Consider the following 26,214-nt stretch of genomic DNA (forward strand, 5'->3'; position numbering starts at 1 on the left):
CCACGTATAAGGTCTCCAAATACATTCATAATTTTTTGAAAAGACATTATACTTTTAATAATAAACAACCATTAAGAAATTCCATTGACTTGTGTGACATTTTGCTTAAATTTGGCGTGCGTTCAAACCAGATGATGTGTTCGTATGACGTAGTGAATATGTTTCCGAATATTCCGACAGATAAAACTGTTAATATCATTCATGATAATATTTGTAAACACAGTAATCTTAGTAAAATGGAAGTAGAAGAATTCACTAGATTGTTAAATTTCGTGTTAGACAATAATTACTTCTCATTTAACAATAATATTTATAAACAGAATGGATTAGCAATGGGTGACCCAATATCGGGCATCCTTGCTGACATATTTATGGATTCAATCGAACACAATGAAATAATAGCAAAAATTAAAGGAATTGATTTATGGTTGAGATATGTAGATGATACGTTTGTAATCATAAAAAAAGATGTCGCTAATAGTCGAGAAATCTTAAATAAGTTAAATGAAATCGAACCTAATTTGAAATTCACGAAAGAGGAAGAAGTCGATAACTCATTGAATTTTCTAGATGTAACAGTTACGTGTAAGGTTAACACTTTTGATTTCCAAATATTTAGAAAACCGATACAATCATCTACAACTATAAACAATTTTTCTTTACACCCGAATTCACATAAACAAGCATCTTTTCACAGTCTGATTTATAGAGCACTTAGAATCCCTCTATCTCCCAAAAATTTGAAGAAAGAACTAAATTATATTAGGTACCTCACTAAACAAAATGGTTTCAAAATAGAAATGATCAACAAATTAATCAATAAAATTAAGAACAAGTTGTCCACAAATCTGATACCAGAAAAAACCCAAAAAACTGAGTATGCTACATTCACTTTTAATAATCCAGCTATACACCAGATTACTAACGTATTCAAGAAACATAATTTTAATTTAGCTTTTAGAACTACTAATACTAACCAGTCCATATTCTTTAATCATAAAAAAGTTAATTATGATAAAAATCGTTATTTGGGATCAGGAGTATACAGACTCAAATGTACTCAGTGTAATTTTTCATATGTTGGATAGACTGGGAGAAGTTTTATGACAAGATACATGGAACATGTTAACGCGGAAAAACATAGGAAATACTCAGCGATGAGTTTGCATATGAGGGAGACTGGTCACAGATTTAAATCCATAGAGAAAGACCTAGCGATAATTAGAAACATAGAAAAAGAGAGAATGTTGAATGAATTAGAAAATTTATATATCTATTTAGATCAGATGTACAATAAGCAACAGAATCTTAATGAAACCACGGACAGTAAAAGTATGTTACATGAATTAATGCTGAAATTATTAAAGTCAGTTTGTTTGAATAAATTTAGGATACCTAATATATTTAATTCTTCATACTCTAATACTCCTCCCATACCTACAGATATTAAGCCTACTTCCAGCAATACGGTTGACTCCGCCCCTTTGTCAGCCTAGTCACAATTGACTCCACCCCTCCTCTCCTCCCTTCCACACTCCCCTATTCCTTCCCCTCAGAGTTCACTGCTGCCTCTGCAGCACAGTTACAACACCAGACTCAGAGCCAACAGAAGGGCAGCAACCAACACAACAGTAGATAACAAATAACTTTCAACTAACATGTAAGTCCTCATGTGTTTCAATTTATGTAATCCGAATTCTCTCCTTACGTTCAACTTCTTATTTCATCTTTTCCTTCTCTTACAGAAAACATTATTTCAGTATCTACTGACAGTTCCTGGCAAGGTTTTAGCGAATAGTATTACCTACCAGCGCTAAGGGCCACTTACAATTTTTCAACTGATGCTTCTGTCTCACTTCATGCTGACGAATTTCATCAGCGGCCTTGGACATATTGTATTTATGACAATCATGTTTATGCTTGTGTTCACGCCCTCATGTCATTGGCTTTATATTATTACCACTTTGGTTTTCCACTAACATTTTAAATGAACTGTTTTAATTGGAATTTTAATGGAAGAAGTTTTAGTCTCTGACAAGATTATAGTTTAATCATTGACAGTGTTTCCATTAGCATCTTTATATATTGTATCATTTTTCACATTTTTATGTCCCGAATTTTAATAACTGGCTAAACTTTTAGCTTCCACTTTTAATATTAGTTGTACTCTTGATGATTGTTTTTAGGCTGAAGATGCCCTTAATTGAGGGCGAAACATGTCTCATTTAACTGTGAGTCTATTTATGTAACCACTATAAGTGAACTAAAAGTATTGAATAGGTGGATTAAATTAAAACACCTTTATTGTTGTTGAACTGTAAATTTTCAATACGGACCAAAAATGAGATTTATAACATGTAATAAGGTGTAGCATGTCGTTATTCTGACTATCCTGATAGTTATACTTCTTGAAATGTTGTCTCAAGTCAACTGATCAGCCCACTGCTACACTGGGGCGAAATGCTGGTAATTTCATGATTGAAAAAGCCTAAAGACTTAAAAAGCTTAAATGTTTTAACATTTGCAATCAATGAAATGAAATTATGGTTTCCTTCCAGGAATTTTATTTTTTTTATTACAATTTTATTTCAAAAAGAAAGTTACAAATAACGCATACATTTACGATTACAAGTAAAAATTACTAAGAATGTAATCATTAGAAGTAATCAAATTACTTTTATTCAATGACTTCCCAACTCTGCGCTGTTGTAAGTAAGAAGTTAGCAGTTGTAAAGCGACACCATGAACACACCAGTGTCCTAGTTTATTTAGCAATAGGTCATGGACTGCATTATTAAAGGCTGTAGGTAAGTCTTAAAATTCTGAAGTAAAAAAATTATTATGATATAGATTATTTATAACATTATGCATAAAAGCTGCTAGAGCAGTAACAGTTGACAAACCTTTGAATCCATGTTGAAAATTTCTAAGAATTTCAATTTAAATATCTGCTTATAGTAGGGCAAGGGGTCTCACAAAGATGTGCATTGCAAATATATTAAGAAAATGCAATGCAAACGTTTTCTTTCAAATTAAAGACTGCGGTACAGTACTTCTCTTTTCTTCCCAGAATTTCTTCATGCATCAGCTGATTGACTGCCTCTCTTTCTCCGATAACACTCGCCAAGGTTGACATCAAATTTGTGAAAGCAAAAAGTCTGCAGATATGATCTGTCACCAGAAGTCCATCCTGCAAGTTATGATGTCGTGTGATCTTCAGTTTTTGTAGATCCCATTGTATCTCTTCTGGCCAACCGGTGTTGTGTTTTAATTTGGAGATATAATCAGTCTCCTTGGTTAGCCTTTTGTCGTTCATTGTGTGAAGGTGACCATAAATGTGTAGTATTTATCTTTTAATTGTGTACGTAATTTTCTTTATATTGTGGTTGAGGTCTTAGTTTTTCCTCTTCATCCAAATATCTGTATTATTTTAGGGTCCCAAAATTTTCCTGTATCTTTCTTTCTTTCTTTCTTTCTTTCTTTCTTTTTTTTCCAGTTCCCCTTGTTCACCTCTTTTGTTCAACGTTAAAAATTCTGATCCTTAATACTTGTGGTATAGTCACAGTTGTGTAGGGCCTAATTTTTTTCAGGAACAATATTGATTGTTTGTTGTAACGGTGTTGAGTGAGTTTATAAGCCAAGTCCATCTTCTTCAGTCTCTCTTTGCAGTTTGTGTTATCAAGTCCATTTGACTGGATCCATTCTCCCAGATAATTAAATTTATCAACTCTTTGAATATATCTATGTTGTGTTGTTAAGTACTTTTCTCCACTGTGTCTATGTTCAATATATTTAGTTTTTTTAATATATATTTAATGGATAATGGCTATATCACGTAGAGTTTCTGCCATTATTTGTGCTTGTAATTTGTATTCTGAAATTACAGCTATAGCATCAGCAAGGGCAAGACATTTCACCTTGGAGCAAGAAAAAGGATGATTCAAGGTGAAACGCTTTAGAATGAATTTTATAAGCTATTGGCCATAAGGAAATACGTCTATAATTTTTGGGGTCTGTCTTACCCCACTTTTTGTGCAAGGGGTGGATTGTGGCCTGTTTCCAAACATGTGGTATTGTTCCTTTCTTCCCAGCAATCTGTGATAACTTTGTGTAAAAAGCTTCAGCTGCCAATTTACCACCGAGTTTCTACATTTCAGTTATTATCCCGTCTTCACCAGGTGCCTTACTATTTTTAAAGTGGTCAATATATTTTTCTATCTGCTGTACAGTTGATGGTTCAGTACAAATATATAATATAGTATAATACAACAAGCTGTTTTCTGCATTTTGGACTCTGAAATTAACTCTTATTGTCATTTTTTCAGCAGTAATTATGCTGTATGTGGAACTTTTCGAAGCACTCGCCAGGATGCAATCCAGGCTTTCTCGTGTACATATTTCAGAAAAACACAGTTTCTCGTTATCCTGAAATCTAATTCCATAGTATCTTCATCAGCACTTAATTCCAAATTGCTTCCATTACCAACAAAATCAACATCATTTTCATCTAAATATTTTGCTATTTCATTTCCGTAATCTTCCAACAAAGCCAATTTGCTAGGCAACAGCTGTTTTCAAACGTTTGTGGCCTTTAAGTAACTCGTCCATGATGCTTCTTTTCAAAGAATCCACAGCAACGTCAATGGAAGAAGCATAGTGTCAATGCTATTCAAGCGGGTATAACCTAACACAGGTGTTACAGACGAAAGACACGAGGCCCAACATAGGATCCGTGTGAAATGTCAGGGCTACTCTGCCACATGAGTACTATGGGTTAAAGGATAACATTTGCTACAAATTGACCTAAAAGTTTCTTGTCACATTCGTAGTATAATAGAACTGTGCAAGTTTATTGGCAAAATTTGTATTGGACTGACCGAGCAAGTTGAAATTATTGGATTAATGTATATTAAAGAGTTAGACAAGAAATATATTATTATGAGTGACCATAATATGCTAAATTGACAATCTTGACCATTACAAGTAACGTCCTAACAGCTGTCATTGTTTCTCTTATGCATACTTATGGAAATGGCATGGGACTGTTTTTGTACTATTTATGTCATAGCCTAGATGAAATATTTACATGTCTAAAAATATGTGTAGAAAAGTATTTCTTCTTTTATATGTATGTTGTTGCCATTGTTATAGATTGCAATCTCGTCTGTATTGAGTTGCTACTTCTGATATGCTCTCTTGTTATTTTCCATAGGGATTTTGCCATGTCAACTACTTTTCCACGTCGTGAATTCACAGGCAGCGATAACTGTAGGAGTGTAAGCGAATTGGAACTTGTGCCCACAGCTGTCATCCTTATTCTGCCTGTGAGTGCTAACATAACATGTACATTCCTGTTGCAGATATATACATGAGATAATTTATTTTCTCTGTTGTAAATTATTTTGGATGGCTGTAAATTACTCCTAAGTTAAGTGTTTCTTTATTACTGCTGTTGGTAATACATTTTTCTATTTGGTTATTAATTTTTTGACTATTTTTTTTGAAACTTTTGCTTCTCTAGGCTTCGTCATCAGCTGTTGTAAGCTCTCCTGGTTATTTTGATGCGGTGACTCGCATGATATGGTCTTTACTAGCACCTCTTGCTGCTATCCTTACCTACCTGCGAGAACTTGTATTTCGTAGAGGGGGCAACCCAGGTGGTTCTGGATCTCATCCATCAAGCTCAGCCACTAATACAGTGCCAGAGAACACTGGAACACAGTAAGTAAACTTTCCCTTTGAGTTACTTAACTAATCTTGGAAGAATAGATCTGTTCCAATTTCAGATATCCAGAGACTGTAAAGAGAAAAAAAAAAATTTAATTAGGTGAGGAGCCTCACCGGTTTGCGTTGGCTATGAGTGGCACCATTGTGTGCAAAACACCATAGGTCTGCGTTACCTGTACTAAGTACAATACTTGTGAGTATTACCATCTTGTGTGGAACACCGTGAGTCTTCGCTACTTTTGATTAGTACCCCAACATGACAAATACCGTGGTTCTACTTTACTCGCGACCTGTACCATTCTGTGGGGCCTTAGTCGTGGATTTTACACCCCTGTAGACATCAAGCATCATTGTGTTTTATAAATGGTCCCTTGGTCAGTTATACTATTATTCATGACCGTTTTTGTGTCTGATCCACTGTTTTTGTTTGTGTTTTTTTTTTTCTTTTTTTTTTTCTTTAGGGTTCATGTCCATCCATCCGTTCATTCTTCATAACAGTTTTTATTTTATTTTGTTCATTGGATTAATTTGAACTTTTGGTTATTTCATTTCGTACCATTAGGGGCCGATGACCTCGATGTTAGGCCCCTTTAAACAACAAGCATCATCATCATCAATATTGAATGATACTACTACAGATGAGCTTGATACCTTTTCGATACTATGTTAATAGGATACTAACTTTTTTAATTAATATTGTCAACTTATAAACAAGTAGCAGATTTTAAAGTGGTCACAAGGAGCACATGTCTCAGCTCATAAGTTACAAAAAGGAGGTAGCAGATTCAGCAGTTCTGGTGCCAGTATGTCTGAAGTACAAATGTCCCAGACCAATCAAATGTGCTGAATTGTTGCTTGAAGTTATTTCCAAACATGTTATTGCACTAATTTATAGCATATTTATTTTCAATTTGGATGACTATAGAAAATAAACACTCTCCTTACAAAATAACCTAGTTCTGAGTGTCACCAATCAAGACTTTCAGGAAACAAGTTCTCTGGTCTATTTAAACTATCAAATCACAATCAAGGATGCAACTTATTATAAAAATGTCAGCACCTTAAACATGATACCTGTTTTTGATCGTAGATTACTATTTCAAAATTTCAAGTCAGTTGTTACTTTGAAGTGACGTGTGCTGGTCTGTTTTGTAATCTATCAATATCATTCAATAATATATTGCTGTATTTGTAAATAGAGTTTCTCACAAGGAGAAAAATCTCACAACACTAGCAACCTGAAGAAGCATGTCACCTCAGTTCATAAAATTGTTTTTCCTGAACATGAACATCCCATTAACAAAATTTGAAACAGTGAAAGTGTAACAGGTGAAGAAATGGCAATGGAAAAGTCTCTGCGCATTCATTCCATTTCAAAGTCACTGTGCTCATCATCATCATCATCATCATCATCATCATCATCATAGTACTCAAATACTAGCCAGCCTACTCTCACATCTTTTCTGGATAGTAAATCCTAATTTAAACTGGGAGATAATCAATCGATGGTAATTACCAGGATAGCTTACATTATATGCAAAGATGTTTAGCATTATAGGAGATCTAGGATTTAAGCAGTTGATTCAACACCTTTAACCAGATAAAACCTACTCATAAGCTTATACCAAATGGCATCCTCCCAGAACTGTATCAAGAAGTCATCATCCTCCTCCTTTCCCCTTATCCAACTCCTGCTGGATCAGGGCATTTCACATTCCTCTCTTTTTCCAACAGTTTGTCCCAGTTCAGGTTTCTTCTTCTTGCACTCCTCTTTATTGAATTGATCCATCTTGTTCTAGGTCTCCATCTTGCTCTTTCCCTCAAACTTCATCTCCATCGTCTGTTTTGGTTTTCTTTCCTCCTCCATCCTCTTTACATGTCCAGACCATCTTAGTTTATTCCTATTACTTCTCTCCTTTAAGTTTCCTATTCCAGCTTCTTTTTTAACATCTTTGTTTCTCACACTTGTCTGTCTTTATCCTTCCTATCATACTTCTTAGCTATTTAATTTTGCTGGCTTGGATTCTACTCTCCTCCTTGCCTGTCATTATCTAGATCTCAGCCGCATAGGTCAATATGGGTGCGTAATACATTTTGTACATCATCTCTTTATACGTCCTTGGTACTTCCTTTTTCCAGACAACGTTTCTTACAGTTTGGTAGAATGCGTTGCCCTGTTGTACCTTCTTGTTAATCTCCATGTCCAGCCTTGTATTCTGCATTAATTTATTCCCTAGGTATTTGAAACTGTCCACAAATACAAGGCTTTGACCACCAGTTTTCACAATGCCTTTCCCTTGTCTTTCTCCTCTTAATATCACCATGGCCTTGCTTTGTTTCTGCACTGATTTTCATACCATACTTTTCATTTTTCTTGTTCAGTGCATCAGCTTGTTCTAAAGAGCTAAAGATGAGCTCTGAAATGCAGATAGCTTAACTGTTATGACAGATTTGTGGACATCAGCGGTAACCAATCACTTTGTAGACCAGGACTACAAACTTCAGGATATATGCATTGTGATACCATTTGAAGAAGTGAGCCACACAGGTGTTTAATGGATAAAATAGTGGGTGTGATTCATGACAACGGTTGTAATGTAGTAAGTGTCTTGGCTTTGGGAAAATTTGGAACAGGAACATTGTCCATTTTGAAATTTCACCCTTCGCTTCACTTGGTTTTGACTCAGTATTTGAACATGTTCTTTCCCACCAACATGCTAAAATAATTTGACAGCCGAGATTGCTTCAAATTCTGTGTTTGAGTATTCGATGCTCCATGTTTAACAAAAACACAGAGGCACACATAGCATGGAAAAAAAGTGATTTAGTAGGTTCACTTTTACTTCTAACAAAGAACAAGGTACAGAATTGCCTTGTGTTACCATCTGCTGCCAAACTCTATAACACAGCAAACATTCTCATAACAGTGAAAGATCAAGGTTCGTAGCTAACAGTGAGATTACATGGCTGTTCTGTAACTTGTTGGTTGGCATATAGTAATACAGGGGATGTAAACTGGCAGCACTCATAACTCAACAGAATCAAATATATTTGGGGTTCGTGGTAAATGTGAAACTTTGAAATGTATAACAAATTTATTGTAATTTGTTTTTAATCCACCCAATAGCATAAAAATTTGATCTAGTGGCAGGTAAAAATTGGGAATTTTAAGGTAAAAAACGGTAGGCACGAGACTCATATTACCAGTCACCATGGTGACGTGGCACCCAGGATTTTTTGAGCCCTGATGTACCCTCTATACAGGGTGGTTGGAAACAACGTGAACCAGGTATATGAGCATTAGAAGGTGGGTCGTGTAATAAATAATTTGAAATAAATAACTCAATATCTCTCATCCTTGTAATTTTATCAGTTGCTAAAGTTAGCCTATCAGATCGCTTTGCAGGCGAATTCATAAGAGCTTTGCACAGCGGTGTTGCTAAATCTGCATGTGACTTAAGGCTGGCTTGAGAGTCATGCTATAAGCATCAAACACAAACACACCGTTGGTTTCAGCCAGTGTCACTTGCTTTGGCGCGATCCTGTCAGTTCAGAGGTCTATATTCAAACCCCTCCCCTGGCAAAGTTTTATTATTCGACTGGTGCTCTCATGCCAGTCTTAAGCCACGTACAGTTTTAGCAACACCACCTCGCAAAGCCCATTTGAATTTGCCTGCAAAGTGATCTGATTGGTTAACTTCAGCAGCTGATAAAATGACAACAATGCAAGATGTGAATTATTTATTTCAAACTATTTATCAACATTACCAGCTCTTTAATGCTCATATACCCAGTTCACGTTGTTTCCGACCACCCTGTAGAGAGACAGTGGAGGGAGTGCATGCTTACTGTAAGTTATCAGTTGCCCTAGATCTCAGTATACATCCAATTCATATTCTAACCTTCAGTCCCATTTGACCCTTTCTGCATTTCAGTCCTTGGCATAAACCCATGTGTGAACATAATAATACTCATTTTTTTCGATCACAGAACTACCCGACGCCGTGCTGCTCATTCAGATTCTACATCCAGCATTCAGCGACAGGGTAATATTCATCGTTTAACAACTCGACGTGACTCAAGTGATGACGAGAATAATACTTGGAATGGGAACTCAACCCAGCAGATGTAAGGTGCAATACATGAAGCCATACATTAAAATTGTGATTTGTATATAAATGTATTGTAAAGTTGTAGTTGTAAAGTAAAATTCAGTAAATTGTTTTATTTAGTAGATGAATAAATGGGATTTACAATTGAAAAACCATTGCATACTTACTTCCTTGTTGTTCTTAAGAACATATCTTCTATGTTATGTGCAATAACATTGGCTATTGAATTTAATCATTTGTGCATTTGAATCGCTGCAGAAGAAAATTTAATTCTTCAAAAGAATTTATTCTGATGTGTCACATGTTCACCAAAATATAGTGTAATAATACTTTCATGTGCAGTTATCCACCTAGTTATATTAATTTGTGAAGTTGTGTAGTACGTTTCCTTTCTCTAGATTATATTTTAACCTTTCAAGTGGTAATGACGGAATAAATCATCATACCCGCATGGCTTCCTAAGTGGCCATGATGGATATTTCATCATCACATTGTAAATGTCTTTTGGCGATGGGTATGACGACTTATTCCGTCATATAATCCGAGATCGCTTTCCTTTATGAGTGTATGTTAGTTTCGAGCTTTGTCTACAGCAGCGGCACTTTCCTAAAACCACGTGACTAGGCAAAATTCTTTCATTCCGCATGCAGCTGGCGGCCAGCCAGTACCGGCCGCCAGGTTGCTGAGAGTGGTAGATAGTGCATGGTGTCAGGTGCAAGCGGAGCTCGGAAACATCTGCGAGAAGAAGAACTGTTTGATTTATTACACTGTGACATTTCGGAGAGTGATGTTTCATCTGATAGTGAGACTAATGTTAAAATGTCAGGAGATAGCGAGTACAGTGGTGAAAGCTGCTCAAGTGAACATGACGTTAGCACTAGAGGTGATATTCTGCTCGATGTATGGACAAAGATAGGATATGAATGGCCAAGATTTACATTTACGGGGCAACCTGGACTGAATGTACAAACTGAAGACGTAAATAATCCGCTAGAATATTTTCAATTGTTTATCACGCCTGTACACAAGAGTATGTTATTGTAGGTTTCCTGTTGTTTTCCTCACTAAGCCAGATTCTCTTTCCTTGCCCTTGGCACTATAATCATGTTAACAGCTTGTAAGTGAGACTGTTTTGTAAACCTGATGAAAATACCTGACCAATTAAAAATATCTCACCGTAAGTTTCCGTTGCTTTCCTCAGTGAGCCAGACGCCTTGTCCTTCGTACTATGATCATTTGTGACAGCTTGATACATATTCCGTACTTTTGAACCTGATAAAAATACTATACTACACAAGAGTATCGCACTATATGTTACTTCCCAGTACCTTATGGAAAATGTGCCACTGTGTTAGTAGCTCTACTTATTAAATGGGAATGTAATTTACTACATTTCTTATTCTTTTATATTGAATAGGTTGAATCTATTTATCAATTATTTCAATTTTATCTGTGTTAGTAGCTCCTCGAAAGAAATGTACCGCTTGTCAGGTTAAGAAGCAAAGAGCATTGTGATTGTACTCTTCATATCATCCATGTACTTCTCAAATGTGCGGTACCAGTGCTTTGGGCGGGCAATTGCCCCCGCCCCCCTTTCTCTTGTTTACAGCCTACTGCCATGATTTATCTATAGTAGAGTAATTTCTTGCCTGGTTGGCATAGTTTCCATTGGAATCTGTGCAGTAAATACAAGGCTTGTTTAAGGGTTTAAAATGGGGTGCTTTCTGCCTTGGGTAAAATAGTTTAGATGAGAATTCTTTTTCCACCATCATAAAAATGGCTTTCCCTTGATTCCTGTTTCAACTCCATTTGAATGCTGGAATGGTACCTTACATATATGTTATAAACTTAAAGAGATACTTTCCTTCCAATCATAGTCTAAATTAATTACAAATTCACACTTCTACAGACACTGGATCATCACAGATTCTGACAGGCTTCATTTACATTAAATGTGTTGACCAGAATATTCATAGCCCAGCGTATTCAGTGGTTAGAAAGGGTTATATGATAACATCTGTTTAAGCTGAGATTTTTAGCGTATAAACAAGTTTTTACTGAATAGTGTTAATTCTGTTGTCATTTACTATCTTATCTTTCCTACCAGGGATGTAAGGGTGGTAATTATTGTTTTATGAGGCAGTATAAGAATAGGCAGCTATCCTTTCTTAACACTAATCAGCAAAAAAATGTAATCCAATTCTTCAAATAATGAAGGTATTAGTAAAAGAAAGGTAAAGGCCGCATAGGTCATGAAAATGAAAGAGAGGCTTTGAAAACCAAATTCCTTCATGGTAAGAAGAGAACAGTAGTTGACCACAGGAGGCCAGGTAGGAGAAATAAAGGTGAAAAGACTGGCACAAGTGCATGCATGCAATGCCAGACTTGGCTAGGTTCCCCACGCTCACTAAATGACCCTTCCATAGTGAGAGGTTGTGGTGACTGTTATCTATTTAAGGTGAAGTACAATTAGGCAACCATCCTCCTTGACATTAATCAGACTGAAAAAAGGAAAAGATCCAGTCCTTCCAAGAATGAAAGTATCAGTAAAAGAAAGATTTCGATTGCACTGATGCAATGATGAACAACTAATGGACAAAAACCATCTAGCCTACTCTCAGGCATTCGACGCAGTTTGCATTTCATGGATTCGATCCCCGAATATGCAAAACTACGACTTTTCACTTACTGGAAAACAAGTGTGTCAGTGAACACTGTGACAATAAGTGTGGCAGATATCATCTGCTCTACTGCTCAAAAAGAACTACCGGGCAAGTTGGCCATCAAAATTGTATAAGAACAAGAGTTGAACAAGAAAGGTCAGATAGGAAATGCCAGGCTAGGTTTCACTGAAGGTGTTAAAAATTAAAAGAAATTTCCTTGCCGAACTTACTCTGGCCTAGCCAGTTTGTGTGTGGCCTTGTGTTGACCTTGTATTGAAGCAGTTGAACACAAGGTCACACACAAGCTGGCCGGGCCAAAGTAAGACCAGCAAGGAAATTCCTTTTAATTTGTAACATCTTCAGTGAAACCAAGTCCAGCATTTCAACCTTTCATTTTGAGAGAAGTTCTCCCTTTGGAATTAACAACCCAATTTAAACAGTACAAGACCTTTAAGAATCACAGTTTGTAAACCAAATGTTGGAACAGCAATTTTAACTTAACACAGTAAAACCTCGTTAAGATATTTCTGCAGGGGACAAGAAAAATGAATGTGTTAAGCGAGAAAACGTACTACTGAATATCCAACAGGGATAGGGAAAGACTAGATACGATTTTTTTCCGACATGAGGGCATTTTACGATGTGTATCCGCGAATAAAGTGAAAACTATATCTACCATTTCTAAAAATTAGAGGAAAGGTGTGAAAAACATGAGAGAACAAATATGAAAACCTTTTGTGCTGGGGCTTATAAAGTAAGAAGTGCACTGAAGAGTTTAAAAGACACCAAACAAATATGAAAACATATATTCACAGGGGCCAATAAAAATATCAGAGTATTCTTGCAGATCACACTCTTTCTAAAACAAATGTTAGTAGTAGCCTTTTATCTCGGAGCAGTGGGTTATTCACATTATTTTCTGGTCGCACTCTCAGACAATGAATTGGAGGTTACACTTTTCCACGTGCAAACGGGAGGAATCAGGAGGATTGACTTTGACCGCCATTTTGAAAATGTCGACCTATATTCGAATGATCGAGTCGAAACTCGAAGGTGCGAGTTTAACATTTGCGACCTCTGCACGCTTAAAGATGTGGATGCCAGTCCACTTTCTGAAAGATGTTAATTTTGTCTACATTAGTAAGGAATTTCACAACCTTTTCCGTATCCATAACTAGGCTATATCAAGGCTAATATGCACCACGCTAGTCAATTTCACGCGATCATGTTCCTGATCCAGATAAAGGCTACCGTATCATGCGACAAAACTTCTCTGTTTCTCAACACAAAATGAATTTCCAACTTCTGAATGGATTGCGAAATACAAGCTCAAATAGGCTCACTTTTTCCGTAATCACGCAACTGTGGCGACAGATCTCACCTGAATTGGAAATCACGTTTGTTTTACAAGGGATGACAAATAACATTTTCAGGGCTAGGAAAAATGTGATCGTACGCAGTAATAGCAAAAAATGTTGACGTGATAAGTGAGGAATTTTTATACTGATATAATACGGTGAGAATCGGGACTTCGAATATATGATGTGCTAAGCAGGAAAACGTGTTAATGAGGAACGCACTAACGAGGTTTCACTGTAGTTATAAGAAAATACTTCAAGATTTTAAGAAAATAAACACAATACCTTAATACTTGATCAATAGGTAAGATCTTTCTCCGAAGTTCTGTCAAAAGACTAGTTTTATACCCTCTTCAGTCCCGAGCCTGTTGATGCATTCGATGTGTTATATTTTGCTCAAATAATTTTTAAAAATTCACCATAGAAAATGAGAGTGTTTCACTAAGTTGTTTTATTCGTGTAGCATATATGCTACATCAGGACTCCAGAGTTGACTTTCCTACCATTATTACTTTTTTCCTTAAATTATTTTGTTTTATTGTAAGTAGACAAAACCACATGTAGAGCATATGCTACATACGGACTGAGGAGGATACAATAAAACAGTAGGATATAATCTAGAAAAACACCACTATAAAAAGAGTATGTCTTTTGTTTACATGTGTTACTAAAAGTTTGTGTACCCTCAACAGTGACAAATTTGACCAAAGTCCATAAATAAAGAACTTGTTTGCATGCATGTTAATGTAAAAATGTGGTGTTCATCTATGACAATTCTGAGATTTAAGCACAGTATTATAATATTAGGTGTTACATCTAATAAAAAAATACAGGATATTTCCCTGAAGAACTGCCGTAACTATACTTCTATGCAATAAGAGTTGGAGTTATTTTAAAATTTCTGTTGTTTACTTGGTGTTACTGAAGTTTGTGTTACCTCAAAAATGGCAAATTTGACTAAGTCCAGAGGCTATAATGTCATTTGTTGCATGCGTGTTTATATAACAGAGGATGTTCAATAGAGACAAATTTGACCAGAGTCCATGGACATTATCAAGAATTGGACAGATTACTTAAACATTTTCGTGTTTTCAGAAATGGAATTGGTTCTTTGCCTTTTTAATATTGTGTCCGCAATGGCTGAATATGTCTTTTAAAGACACAAAACCTGTACCGATAATGTTATCCTGATAAGGAATAAATCATTTTGGTATATAAAGGTATAATTTCCTAACACTTGCTGAGGTTGGCAATGCAGACTTAAAAAATGTTCTGTTTTATGTAATGAGTAGCCTGGTAGCATCCACAATGCTAGGATACGACCACGTAGCCCAAATAGAAACATCATTTTTCAGTTCAGTAGTAATGCTTACTTGGCAATTAGGGCTATGGAATATATCCATGGCATTTCACTCCGTTTAAGCCAGCAGGAAATGCTATTCAATGCCGTTTCAACTTGACTCATGCCAGAGAGAGAGTAATAGTGGAACAAACCTTTGGTCAGTTTAAACAACGGTTTCTGATCCTTGGTAATTACATCTGAGTTGCCCTGAAAAGAATCCCCAAAGTAATTGTCATGTGTGCCATGATGCACTACATTGCTAAGCACTTGAATGACCCATTTGAGTATGACTTGGAAGATGGAGAAATAGTAGATGAGAATAACAAAGATTTCAAAGAACCTGTAATATATTTTACATTTTGGTATAGTTCTTGGTAGTTAAAAAAATAGAAGAAATAATATAAACTGTTTATAAATAAAAAGTAATAAAAATAAAATGTTAAATATGAAGTTGAAAAAGTGCAGTGAACAAAAATTAAACTCCTGTGCTGAAAAAAAAGAAAATTATAAATTAAATAAAAAAATAAAAAGCAGGCTTAGAAAAGGCACCCTTCCAATTTCACAACAGTGAGAAGTTATGTGACTTCACGATTGTTGGCGCATAGCAGGAACTATGCCACTTATACATCGGGTGTCTCGCCTTGTTCCACTCACTACCCTTTGCTAACAAGGTCAATAATTGTGGATTGGTCGAAACTGGCAAAAGATAGCCAGGAACTAAACCTGGGCCTCCTATATAAATGAATAAAGCATAACAGGCAAGAACCCAGGACAGAAATAAGTTAAAATAGATTAGTGTTTATCAGCATAAAATTGGCTGAAGGAGATACGAGATGCACATTTAAAAAACAAAAGCATACATAAGGAAAAATGTTATTTGCATACATATTCTTGGAGGCCATTTTCTTTTAAAATGCATAGGAGCCTTTTAATCCTCAGAAATAATCTCATCAACATTTTCATTTATCTCATTTTTATAGGTACATAGGGAAGGATAGTATCAATAGATTCAGACAATACCAACCAATGGTACTCTGAATTTGTCACAAAACATTTCTTTCGTGAAAGTGGAACCTCAGTCAAAGAATATATGATTAATAATAATAATATATATATATATATATATATATATATATATATATATATCTGCATTTGAACCCGAAAAGTAATTGCAACTGCTCCAGAATAAAACGAGGCCAAACATCAATCCCCAAGACATCAACAGTCTTCAAAGAGTAGCCTCTCTGAGAATTTAAAATGACATAGAAGCACTTCAGCCAAAAAGAATATTCATAGAACACAAAGAGGTTATAGGGAGGAAGAAAAAGGGGGCGTTGCCATAGCTACAAAAGTAAAATAAATATAGTCAAAGATGATATGTAAGACATAGAATAAGATCCCAAAATATAAAAATAAAACACCCAAACCAGCCAGGAGCCGAGACAAGGGAATCAAGTAAACAACTATAACAGTAAAACCGAAGGTAACATCCACAAGGTACCCAAGGAAAACACAGACCCGACATTCATACAAGGCATCCACACATACTCACGCTGAGACCAGATGCACAAGACAACATAAAATGCAGAATCAAGACACATCGCGATAAAAACCACAGTAGCATGAGAAAAATGAGTCAAAGGCTCATGATCTTGATCTGAGAGTCCAGATCAAATAATCAGAGTGGCTGCAATACAGGGCAAGGCTCAACTAGTCATTACAATAATCAAACCACAAATACGCTATGAACATATTCATATCACCCCTGATAGTCAACATGAATTGTATGGAACTAGCATTTTAAATACAATCTCAACATGAGCTCAAGTAAGACGTCGCAGTAGGAGAGAAAGAAACAGGTCTCGAATGAAAAATCTTCATAATCAAACATCACACACACCTCTATTGAAAAAACCTACAACCTGCTTTCCAGTCTTTGACCAAGTCAGGGATGTAATGAATGAATCAGATATAGGCTGTTATTACAATGGAGTCGCCACTCCCAAAGTGATTTACATTAATGAGTGATAGATGCTATGAAATGAGAATGGAGAGTGTTGCTGGAATGAAAGATGACAGGGAAAACTGGAGTACCCGGAGAAAAACCTGTGCCGCCTCTGCTTTGTCCAGCACAAATCTCACATGGAGTGACCGGGATTTGAACCACAGTATCCAGCGGTGAGAGGCCGACGTGCTGCCGTCTGAGCTACGGAGGCTCACACACCTCTATTAAAATGGGTTAATGTTACCTTTTTTTTTTGTCCCTATGTAGGAACATAAGTAAATTATAAAGTAAAGGGAAAATTAGTCCGCCACAATAAAAATGAAAAACAAACAACATAACCGGGATCACAAGGAACACTACCCTAGCCTAGCTGTGGCAAGCCAAGGGAAGTAGTAAAAAAAATTACATACCTGGAATAAGAATCCACACATATTAACAGATCCTGTACGTTGACTCGAAGCAGAGAGCCACGTATGGAAAAGTATTGTATAAATCGTTTTAAAGTACCATTTAAATGATACAAAACACATTTCATAGCTCTGCCTCTCCATCAACCAAGGCTTCCATTCTTTTCTCATAGAGATCATACAAAGCAAAGTTAGGATTGAAAGAAATGCTTTGGAAATTTATAATGGCATGAAGCACCATCTGTCATAACCGGGAGGAAGTAGATGTCAAGTCAGAGAGCAGTTACCATATTCAAATAACAGACATATGATATCGATATCAGGGAATAGAATAACAAGACCATTTGAGGAATAAAATATTAAGACCACTAGGTGTGGCACATCTTTCTGTAGTACTGTACTGAAGTCAGTTGTATTTTTTATTTTCTCCATTTTTAAGTTATTTTACACAGATATGGATAGTGGCGAACAATAAAATACAATACAATTAAAATCCATGTAACAAATACAAAAAGACTCCCGCCCTGTGGTGCAACAGTCCCGAAGGGCCATGGCCTACCAAGTGACCGCTGCTCACCTCAAAGACCTGTAGATTATAAGATATCATGTGGTCAGCATGATTAATTCTCTTGGCCGTTATTCTTGGCTTCCTAGAACGGGGCAGCTATCTCACCATCAGATAGCTCCTCAATTGTAATCACGTAGGTTGATGAACGGACCTCGAACCAGCCATCAGATCCAGGTAAAAATCTCTGACCTGGCTTGGAATTGAACTTGGGGCCTCCATGTAAAAGGCAGGCATGTTACCCCTATACTGCAGGACCAGCAGTAACGTACAGTGCAATCTACAATTGATGTAAGGTATAGCAGTGGTCATCTGCTTCAGTTGAGCTGTCCACGAAAGTTTTACTCAGTTTATCAAGCTCTTTTGTCTCTGTTTCAGTTTGAATTTCCTCCAATTTCAGCTGCTCAAGTAACACAAGCCTTTGGTGCTGAGGCAGTGACAAATCCTTTGTTTCGTTGGTTTCACTGGATATTAACTTTTTTATATCAGGCCTAACATATGTGGCTTTAGATATTGATGTTGATATGGTCATATTCGCTGATAAATTACTGTCACTTTGTGAATTTATTGAATCACAACATAACAGAAAAGTACCAACCTATATACACAAAAATAACAATACCAGCATAACAATAAAAATGTCTTTCCTGAACATACTGCCCACCTAATTAATGTAATTAATTACAGCCTATTACACTCAACGTGTAAACATCACTGAGGCGTGTTAATGCACCAAAAAATGTTCTCGATTAGATACCACATTAGTCCACATGAAATGAGATACTTAACACACAAAAAAAACAGATACATAAAGAGAAACACAAATTGAATTAAATGCCATCATTCATTGGCAGCAAGCATAGTTTATTGACAGGTCACTTGAATTATCCCTTAGTAGTCTTCACAGTTCAAATCCCGGTCACTCCATGTGAGATTTGTGCTGGACAAAGCGGAGGCAGGACAGGTTTTTCTCCGGGTACTCCGGTTTTCCCTATCATCTTTCATTTCAGCAACACTCTCCATTCTCATTTCATAGCATCTATCAGTCATTAATAAATCACTTTGGGAGTGGCGACCCCATCGTACTAATAGCCTATATATGTTTCATTCATTACATCCCTGACCCAGTCAATGACTGGAAAACAGGTTGTAGGTTTTCATTTTCAGTCTTCACAGTAACCACTTGAACAAGCCCACCTTGTCTTGGATGAACATTGGTGACCAAGCCCTCCTTCCACACAAGTGGAGGAACATTATCTTCCTTGATAACTACAAATCCCACCATGAGATTTGGTTGCATCTGTGACCATTTATTTCTCTACTGCAGTTGACAGAGATAATCTGATGACGAAGACTTCCAAAAGTGTTGTACCATCTGTTGAACATACTACCAACATAATTATTATTATTACTGCCAACATACTGGATGATGCAGTGAGAAAATGACCTGGGGTAAGGATGTCTATGTTATCAGGATTGGTGGACAAGGGAACATTGTCGGCAGCCCTGAAGATGATTTTCCATGGTTTCCCATTTTTACACCAGGCAAATGCTGGGGCTGTACCTTAATTAAGGCCATGGCCGCTACCTTACCACTCCTAGGCCTTTCCTGTCCCATCTTCGCTATAAGACCTATCTGTGTCAATGTGGCGTAAAGTCAATTGCAAAAACAAAAAAAAGAATAACCAATTAGCCTATCATTCTCGTATCTCTCAACCAACAATTTCCAAGCTATATCAAAGCCTTCTTCACTTAACTGAATGTGCTGAATAACTCTTCTAGCATCTCCTTTAATAGCAGCTTGCAAATAATGGAGTTTCTGAATATTAGGAATATTCTATTGTTACCAACGAGAGACATAAATGTTTCTTTAAATGTGGTCCATTCTTGAAACTGCCTGGTAAAGTTAGAAACAGAAAGTTGTGGTGGCTTAACCATTGGATCAGAACTACTGCAATATTAATTTTGGGTTTTTTCATTGAAGAGTGAAACAAGCTAACAACATTGCAATACCTATCATCAATTTGACCACATTCACTTTCATCAGTAAGACCTTGAACTGCTTCCAATTCACCTTGAATGTCATTATAATCCACCCACTTTGCCTCTAGCAAAAAACCCTATGGCGCAACAGCCCTGGAAGGGCCTTGGCCTACCAAGCGACCACTGCTCAGCCCAAAGACTTACAGATTATGAGGTGTCGTGTGGTGTCGGTTGCTGAATCTTGTTTGGCACCTGCTGAAGCACTTCCTGGCACTTCATTGGACACAGTGTTTTCTTCTTTGGAAAGCAGTGACAAAAGGTCTTTTTCCCAGTCCTTTTCCTTAATTAGTTTATTGCTGGTTACCTGTATATTAGTTTTCTTCTTTATCTGGCTATTCATATTTATGAATAATTCATTCAACTGAGCAACACTAACGTTTTTACCCGTTGCATGCATGCATTGCTCCGCAATACTATCCCACGCATTCTTTTTTTTTTTTTTTTTTTTTCCCCTTGCACAACCTTAGGTATTCATAGAGTTTTCAAGAACAATAATGTCATCTGATAATAATTTAACAAATATTTGTTTCTATAATTTTTATCACAGTCTTCACCTTCACTGGATGACATGCTGCAGTTGTGAATTTGCATGTGTTATCTCAGCCACGTGTACAACTCAACTACCAGCTGTGTGCTGTATCAGATGATGAAGGACAGAGGAGAGAGAGTGAAGGGGAAGTGTTGTTGACAGGTCATAACTCGATTTCCTTCAAGCGAAACCAAGATGTATCTTACTCATTTTCTGGGTAGAGGGGATACAACTACCTAAACTAAGCTTCTGTTTATTCACCTCAAAATTAGTTGACGTCTAGGCACTAGGTTCTACTAGGTAGATTCTATTTTTCGTTCACTTCACCCAGTGTCTTAAGTGCAAGAAATGTGGTCACTCTCACAATACCCTTTTACATCAAGAGAATGACAGTAACATCAACGTAAGGAGTGAGGAACAAAGTAAAACAAATTTGAACAACTGTGTTGAGTATCAGATTTCACCTGCCCATTTCAGTGTACAATTAGGCAAAAGAACATTACAGATTTTAATGTCAACAGCACTAATTTATATAGAGGACGCTCAAAGAAAAAAGAAAACATGTCAAGCCTTTTAAATTCAGGGTTACAGTCAAATTTTATTACAAAGGATCTGTTCAAAAGGCTAAAATTGCCAAGCATCAAGAGAAGTATTCAAATCAGTTGAGTTGACTGCTCTAGAGTAGAATCAAGAAAATTCACTCACATATCTTACTTCAAGGAATTACAAATTTGAAACAAGCAGAATTTTTTGTATTGCCATCTATTGCAGAACTATATCCTCAACTGGAGATAAATATGGAGAAGATCATCATTCCGAGACATTCATCTGGCCGATCCAACATTCAAAAAGCCCAGAGATATCAAAATGCTTATCAGCGCAGGACTTTATTACAAAATACAGGAATAGATTCTGGAATTCAGCATTACACAAAAGTAGAAAAATTATGCAAAAGACAGTTCTTGGACACTGTCTCAAGAGATGAAAGAAGTAGATTTTTTGTAAGATTGCCAAAAAGTCAGAAATCATTCTTGGAGAATCAAAAGAACATGCAAGCAAGAGACTGAAGTCATTGTGGAAGAAACTTTCCAAACAACCAGAACTCAGAGCTGCTTATGTAGACTTCATGAGTATATAAGGCTTGGGCACATGACTTTGGTTGAGGAAGACAAAAAAACGGAGCAATGAATTCAAACTTCATACCCCATAAAGCAGTTTTATGTCCCGATGGTGACATCCCTAAAGTCAGAGTCGTGTTTGATGCCTTGGCGAGAAAGTCGCACAGCACATCACTCAATGACAAATTCATGACTGAACTTACTTTACAGATTGATACTTTACAAGCATTTTATTCTCAGGTTTCATAGCCATGAATTTGTCGTAACAGCTGACATAGAAAAAATGTTTAGGCAAATCCTTATACATCCTGAAAACCTAACACTGGAACAGAATTTATGGAAAGAATCCTTGAGCATCTGTAAAGTTTGATACAGTAACATACAGTGCGGCATCAGCACCATATCATGCCATGAGTTGCCTCATTGAAGTAGCTTATCTTCAGGAGAGCAATTTTCCAGTGGCTGCTAGGGCTATCCATGATTGATTTCTACATGGAAGACTGCCTGAGTGGAGGAAACACACTAGAAGATGTGGTTTTGGTTACAACCACAGCTACAAGGTGTACTAATGAACAGGGGTATATACCGTAATTACTCGAATGAAGGTCCAACAATCATCATATTACAAAGAAAACCATGGACAGAGAACATCGTTATCTTAAGCACTGCCCACCAGAACAGTTGTTACACTCAGTCCATCCGAGATATTGGGTTATCAGTGCTCAAAGAGAAGCAAGGAAGGCCATTAAGAGGTGTTTGAAGTGTTTCCGCAGATCCAGTATCTATTTGAGAAAATCGCACTAGATAGAATACTAGTGCAGAAAGGCCACATAGCAGTATTCACATGCTACAGTACCAAGGCAGTGCACTTGGAGCAGCTCATGTCAGAGCTCACTACCGAGGCATGTTTGGCTGCATTGCAATGTTTCATTTGCACGATGAAGATTATGCTAGCAACATTTTTCAGGCAGTGGAAGGAACTTCACTGGAGCAGAAAACGCATTAAAAGACATTCAATCTTTCCCGGAGAAAGAATCACCAAATGTAGCCTCCTTTTTCACACAACAGCGTATCAAATGGCAGTTTATACCTCCCCACTTACTATGTTTTGTAGAGTTATGGGAGGCAGCGGTAAAGATTGTGAAACAGCATTTTTCATAGATACGTAAGGATGCGTTTTAACCTTTGAAGAGACATATTCTATACTTCGTGACATAGAGGTGGTGTAAAATTCACCCCCTTAACATCCTTACCAAACAATTTCCAAGTTTTGACACCTGCCCACTTCATTACTGGCGACTCATTAGTACAACCTCCACATTTAGACATATCTCAAAGGCCAGGTAATCAGTTATCTTGTTGGCAGCACCTTCAGAAGATTTGTCAGCGACTATGGCAGTGGTGGCAATAAAAAACATGTGGCTATTTCTAGCCGAGTGCAGCCCTTGTAAGGCAGACCCTCCGATGAGGGTGGGCGGCATCTGCCATATGTAGGTAACTGCGTGTTATTGTGGTGGAGGATAGTGTTATGTGTGGGGTGTGAGTTGCAGGGATGTTGGGGACAGCACAAACACCCAGCCCCCGGATCATTGGAATTAACCAATGAAGGTTAAAATCGCCGTCCTGGCCGGGAATCGAACCTGGGACCCTCTGAACCAAAGGCCAGTACGCTGACCATTCAACCAGCAAGTCGGACAGTGGTGGCAATGAGACTATAGTATTTGTAGGCGCTGCAAAAGTGTGTCAGGTGGCACAATTTTGGTCAACCTATCAATATTGATTCTTTAGTCCTTTTGATGGAAGACTACATGCTACCTTTGGAATAGCCCAGAGGTAGAGTGGTTTGTATTCACCCTGATGGTGGTGGTGGTTATTGTTTTAAGAGGAAGTACAACTAGGCAACCATCCTCTATATAACACTAATCACCCTGGCTGAGATGCTGAGTTCAAAGTCGTCACCATAAGTTCAGCCAGCGGGACATTCATCCAGAATGTCAGAAAGATATTCCCTCACCGGGCAAGTTGGCTGTGCAGTTAGGAGCGCGCAGCTGTGAGCTTGCATCCGAGAGGTAGTGGGTTCGAACCCCACTGTCGGCAGCCCTGAAGATGGCTTTCCGTTGTTTCCCATTTTCACACCAGGCAAATGCTGAGGCTGTACCTTAATTAAGGACATGGCTGCTTCCTTCCCATTCTTAGGCCTTTCCTATCCCATCATCGCTATAAAACCTATCTGCTTCGGTGTGACGTAAAACAAATAGCCAAAAAAAAAAAAAAAAAAAAAATCCCTCTCCCTTTATAGGATGATGACTGTGAGAAGACATAACTTCTGTAGATGCTCAGTGATCATTTTGTTTTGTTTATTATTGTGACGTTACTACGGAACTTAATAACATTTGGAACTATTTGGAAATTTCTGTCGTTGGTGTTTTTACACCTTAAGTTTTAATTTCCTTAAGTTACGAGGAAATGCAGCCGGTGTGCATTTGAACGCTATCTGTTGGTGTGAGTATTAACTAAACTTTAATTCAGTTGGTGGTGTATCAAGTGGCCACTATACATAACTGCGACAATGTGGCAAATAATTAGACAGAAAGAAAAAAAGAGTGATATTTTTGGTCGTGAAGAAGATGGAGTAGAGTTCAGATGGATTTCTGCATTCATCACAAAAGATGAAGAAGTACAGAGGTTTGGAGTATGATCCTTGATCACATCTAAAACTTTAACATCGGCGCAAGGTGTTGAAATGTTTCGTTTCACGTTTGTTTATCTTGCGCAATTGTTTCTTAATGCCCTTGTAGTAGTTTGAATTTTCATGATGTAACCTTATCTTAATTAAGCAAATATTGATTCTGGAACCTTAAATTCAATTATCAAATATTATTATTGGTACATTTTAAATCAAAATTTTATGTATATCCATTTCTTATGTCGGTTATATTGGCATGGAAACTATGCTTCGATTTGGCATTAACATTTTATAACTACCCTACTGGGAATCTTTTATAACCGTTACGACCAAATTTTTCTTCTGTTTACATTATTTCTTAGTAAAATTTTGAAGCTCTATTTTAATTCCAATTTTTGGTTAAAGTTTCTTCAAATTCTTACAAGTTTACTATATGTGAGATTATTCCTAATAGTTTATCTTTGGATTAATTTCTTCTGAATTTACATTTATGTAAATGAATCCTCAAAATTATTAGCTGTCTTAATGCTAGTTAACCGTACGTTGTATGATGCCTTGTGTATTGTAAATGTTTGTTGTCTGATACTGTCATTTATTTGATGATGAATTGGTTTTCCTTTTGCTTTTTTCTGAAAAAAGAACAGATGTTATTGGTTATTAATTATCATTAGCTTATGACTATAATGTATAATCTTGAACCTTGTCACTTCGTGGTTGTATCCTGAATCGTGATTGAATTGATTCTTGTTCTTCTGTTAATTATTTGTCATCTCAGTACTTACTTTTTTGAATAGTTGAGATTTTATTTCTTCAGATATATCTCGACTTATCAAGCAGTTATAATTTTGGGGTTCTGGATTTAAAGAGTTCTAATCCCTTTAACAGTTCAAACCATTTACCTTTCAAGAAATATTAACTAATTAACTATTTATTTTCAAGAACTTAAACACACTAAGTTAATTAAATTGAGGTAGCTCATTCTGATGTTCTTATTCTAATTTTCTCACCCTAATTTTACCATCCTATTTTTCTCATCTTAATTTGTTACTAGTTATGTCAGAGTATATTTATTAAATTTATTTGTTTTAAATTGTGTTCCTCATTTCATGAAGCATTGGTAAGAGAGCTAAAGTGTAATTTTAAAAATTAGGTCCTGGCCTTTTGTTTTTACCCATAGTATGGGAGGTTTAATACTGCTTCCACCTCTGTACTTCCTCATCTTTTACGAAGAATGCAAAAATCCATCTGAACTCAAACTCATCTTCTTCACAACTACAAAGGTCACTCATCTTTTTTTTTCTTGGGGGGGGGCTGATTATTTGCCACATTGTCACAGTTACAGTATGTATAGTGGCCACTTGATGCGCCACCAACTGCATGAAAATTTAGTTAGTAGCCACGCCAACAGATAGCATTCAAATGCACACCGGCTGCATTTCCTCATAAGGAAATGAAAAATTAAGGTGTAAAAACACCAATGACACGAATTTCCAAATAGTTCCAAATGTAATTAAGTTCCGTAGTAACGTCACAATTATTAATGTTAATGAAAGAAAGCTGCATTTTTTAAATATATTCAGAGCTTGCCCTTTTAATTTATCTTCAAAATCAGTTGGTTGTTAAGATATTAGATTTAGGTCAGGCTAAACATAAAATTCA

General features: G+C 36.7%; 1 protein-coding gene across 1 annotated transcript in view; it reads left to right on the forward strand.

Annotated features, from left to right (window-relative positions):
* The window catches only part of LOC136874064 (UBX domain-containing protein 4), a 104,353-nt gene extending 94,362 nt beyond the window's left edge, over positions 1-9,991 (forward strand). Inside the window, exons 9-11 of the mRNA XM_067147582.2 lie at positions 5,213-5,324; positions 5,522-5,721; positions 9,718-9,991. Coding sequence (XP_067003683.2) covers positions 5,213-5,324; positions 5,522-5,721; positions 9,718-9,859 — 454 coding nt within the window. The 3' untranslated portion in view covers positions 9,860-9,991. The remainder of the gene's footprint in view (positions 1-5,212; positions 5,325-5,521; positions 5,722-9,717) is intronic.
* The last annotated feature ends 16,223 nt before the right edge of the window (positions 9,992-26,214 follow it).

This window comes from Anabrus simplex, chromosome 5 (genome assembly GCF_040414725.1).
Source record: "Anabrus simplex isolate iqAnaSimp1 chromosome 5, ASM4041472v1, whole genome shotgun sequence".
In the NCBI taxonomy this organism is placed as follows: domain Eukaryota; kingdom Metazoa; phylum Arthropoda; class Insecta; order Orthoptera; family Tettigoniidae; genus Anabrus; species Anabrus simplex.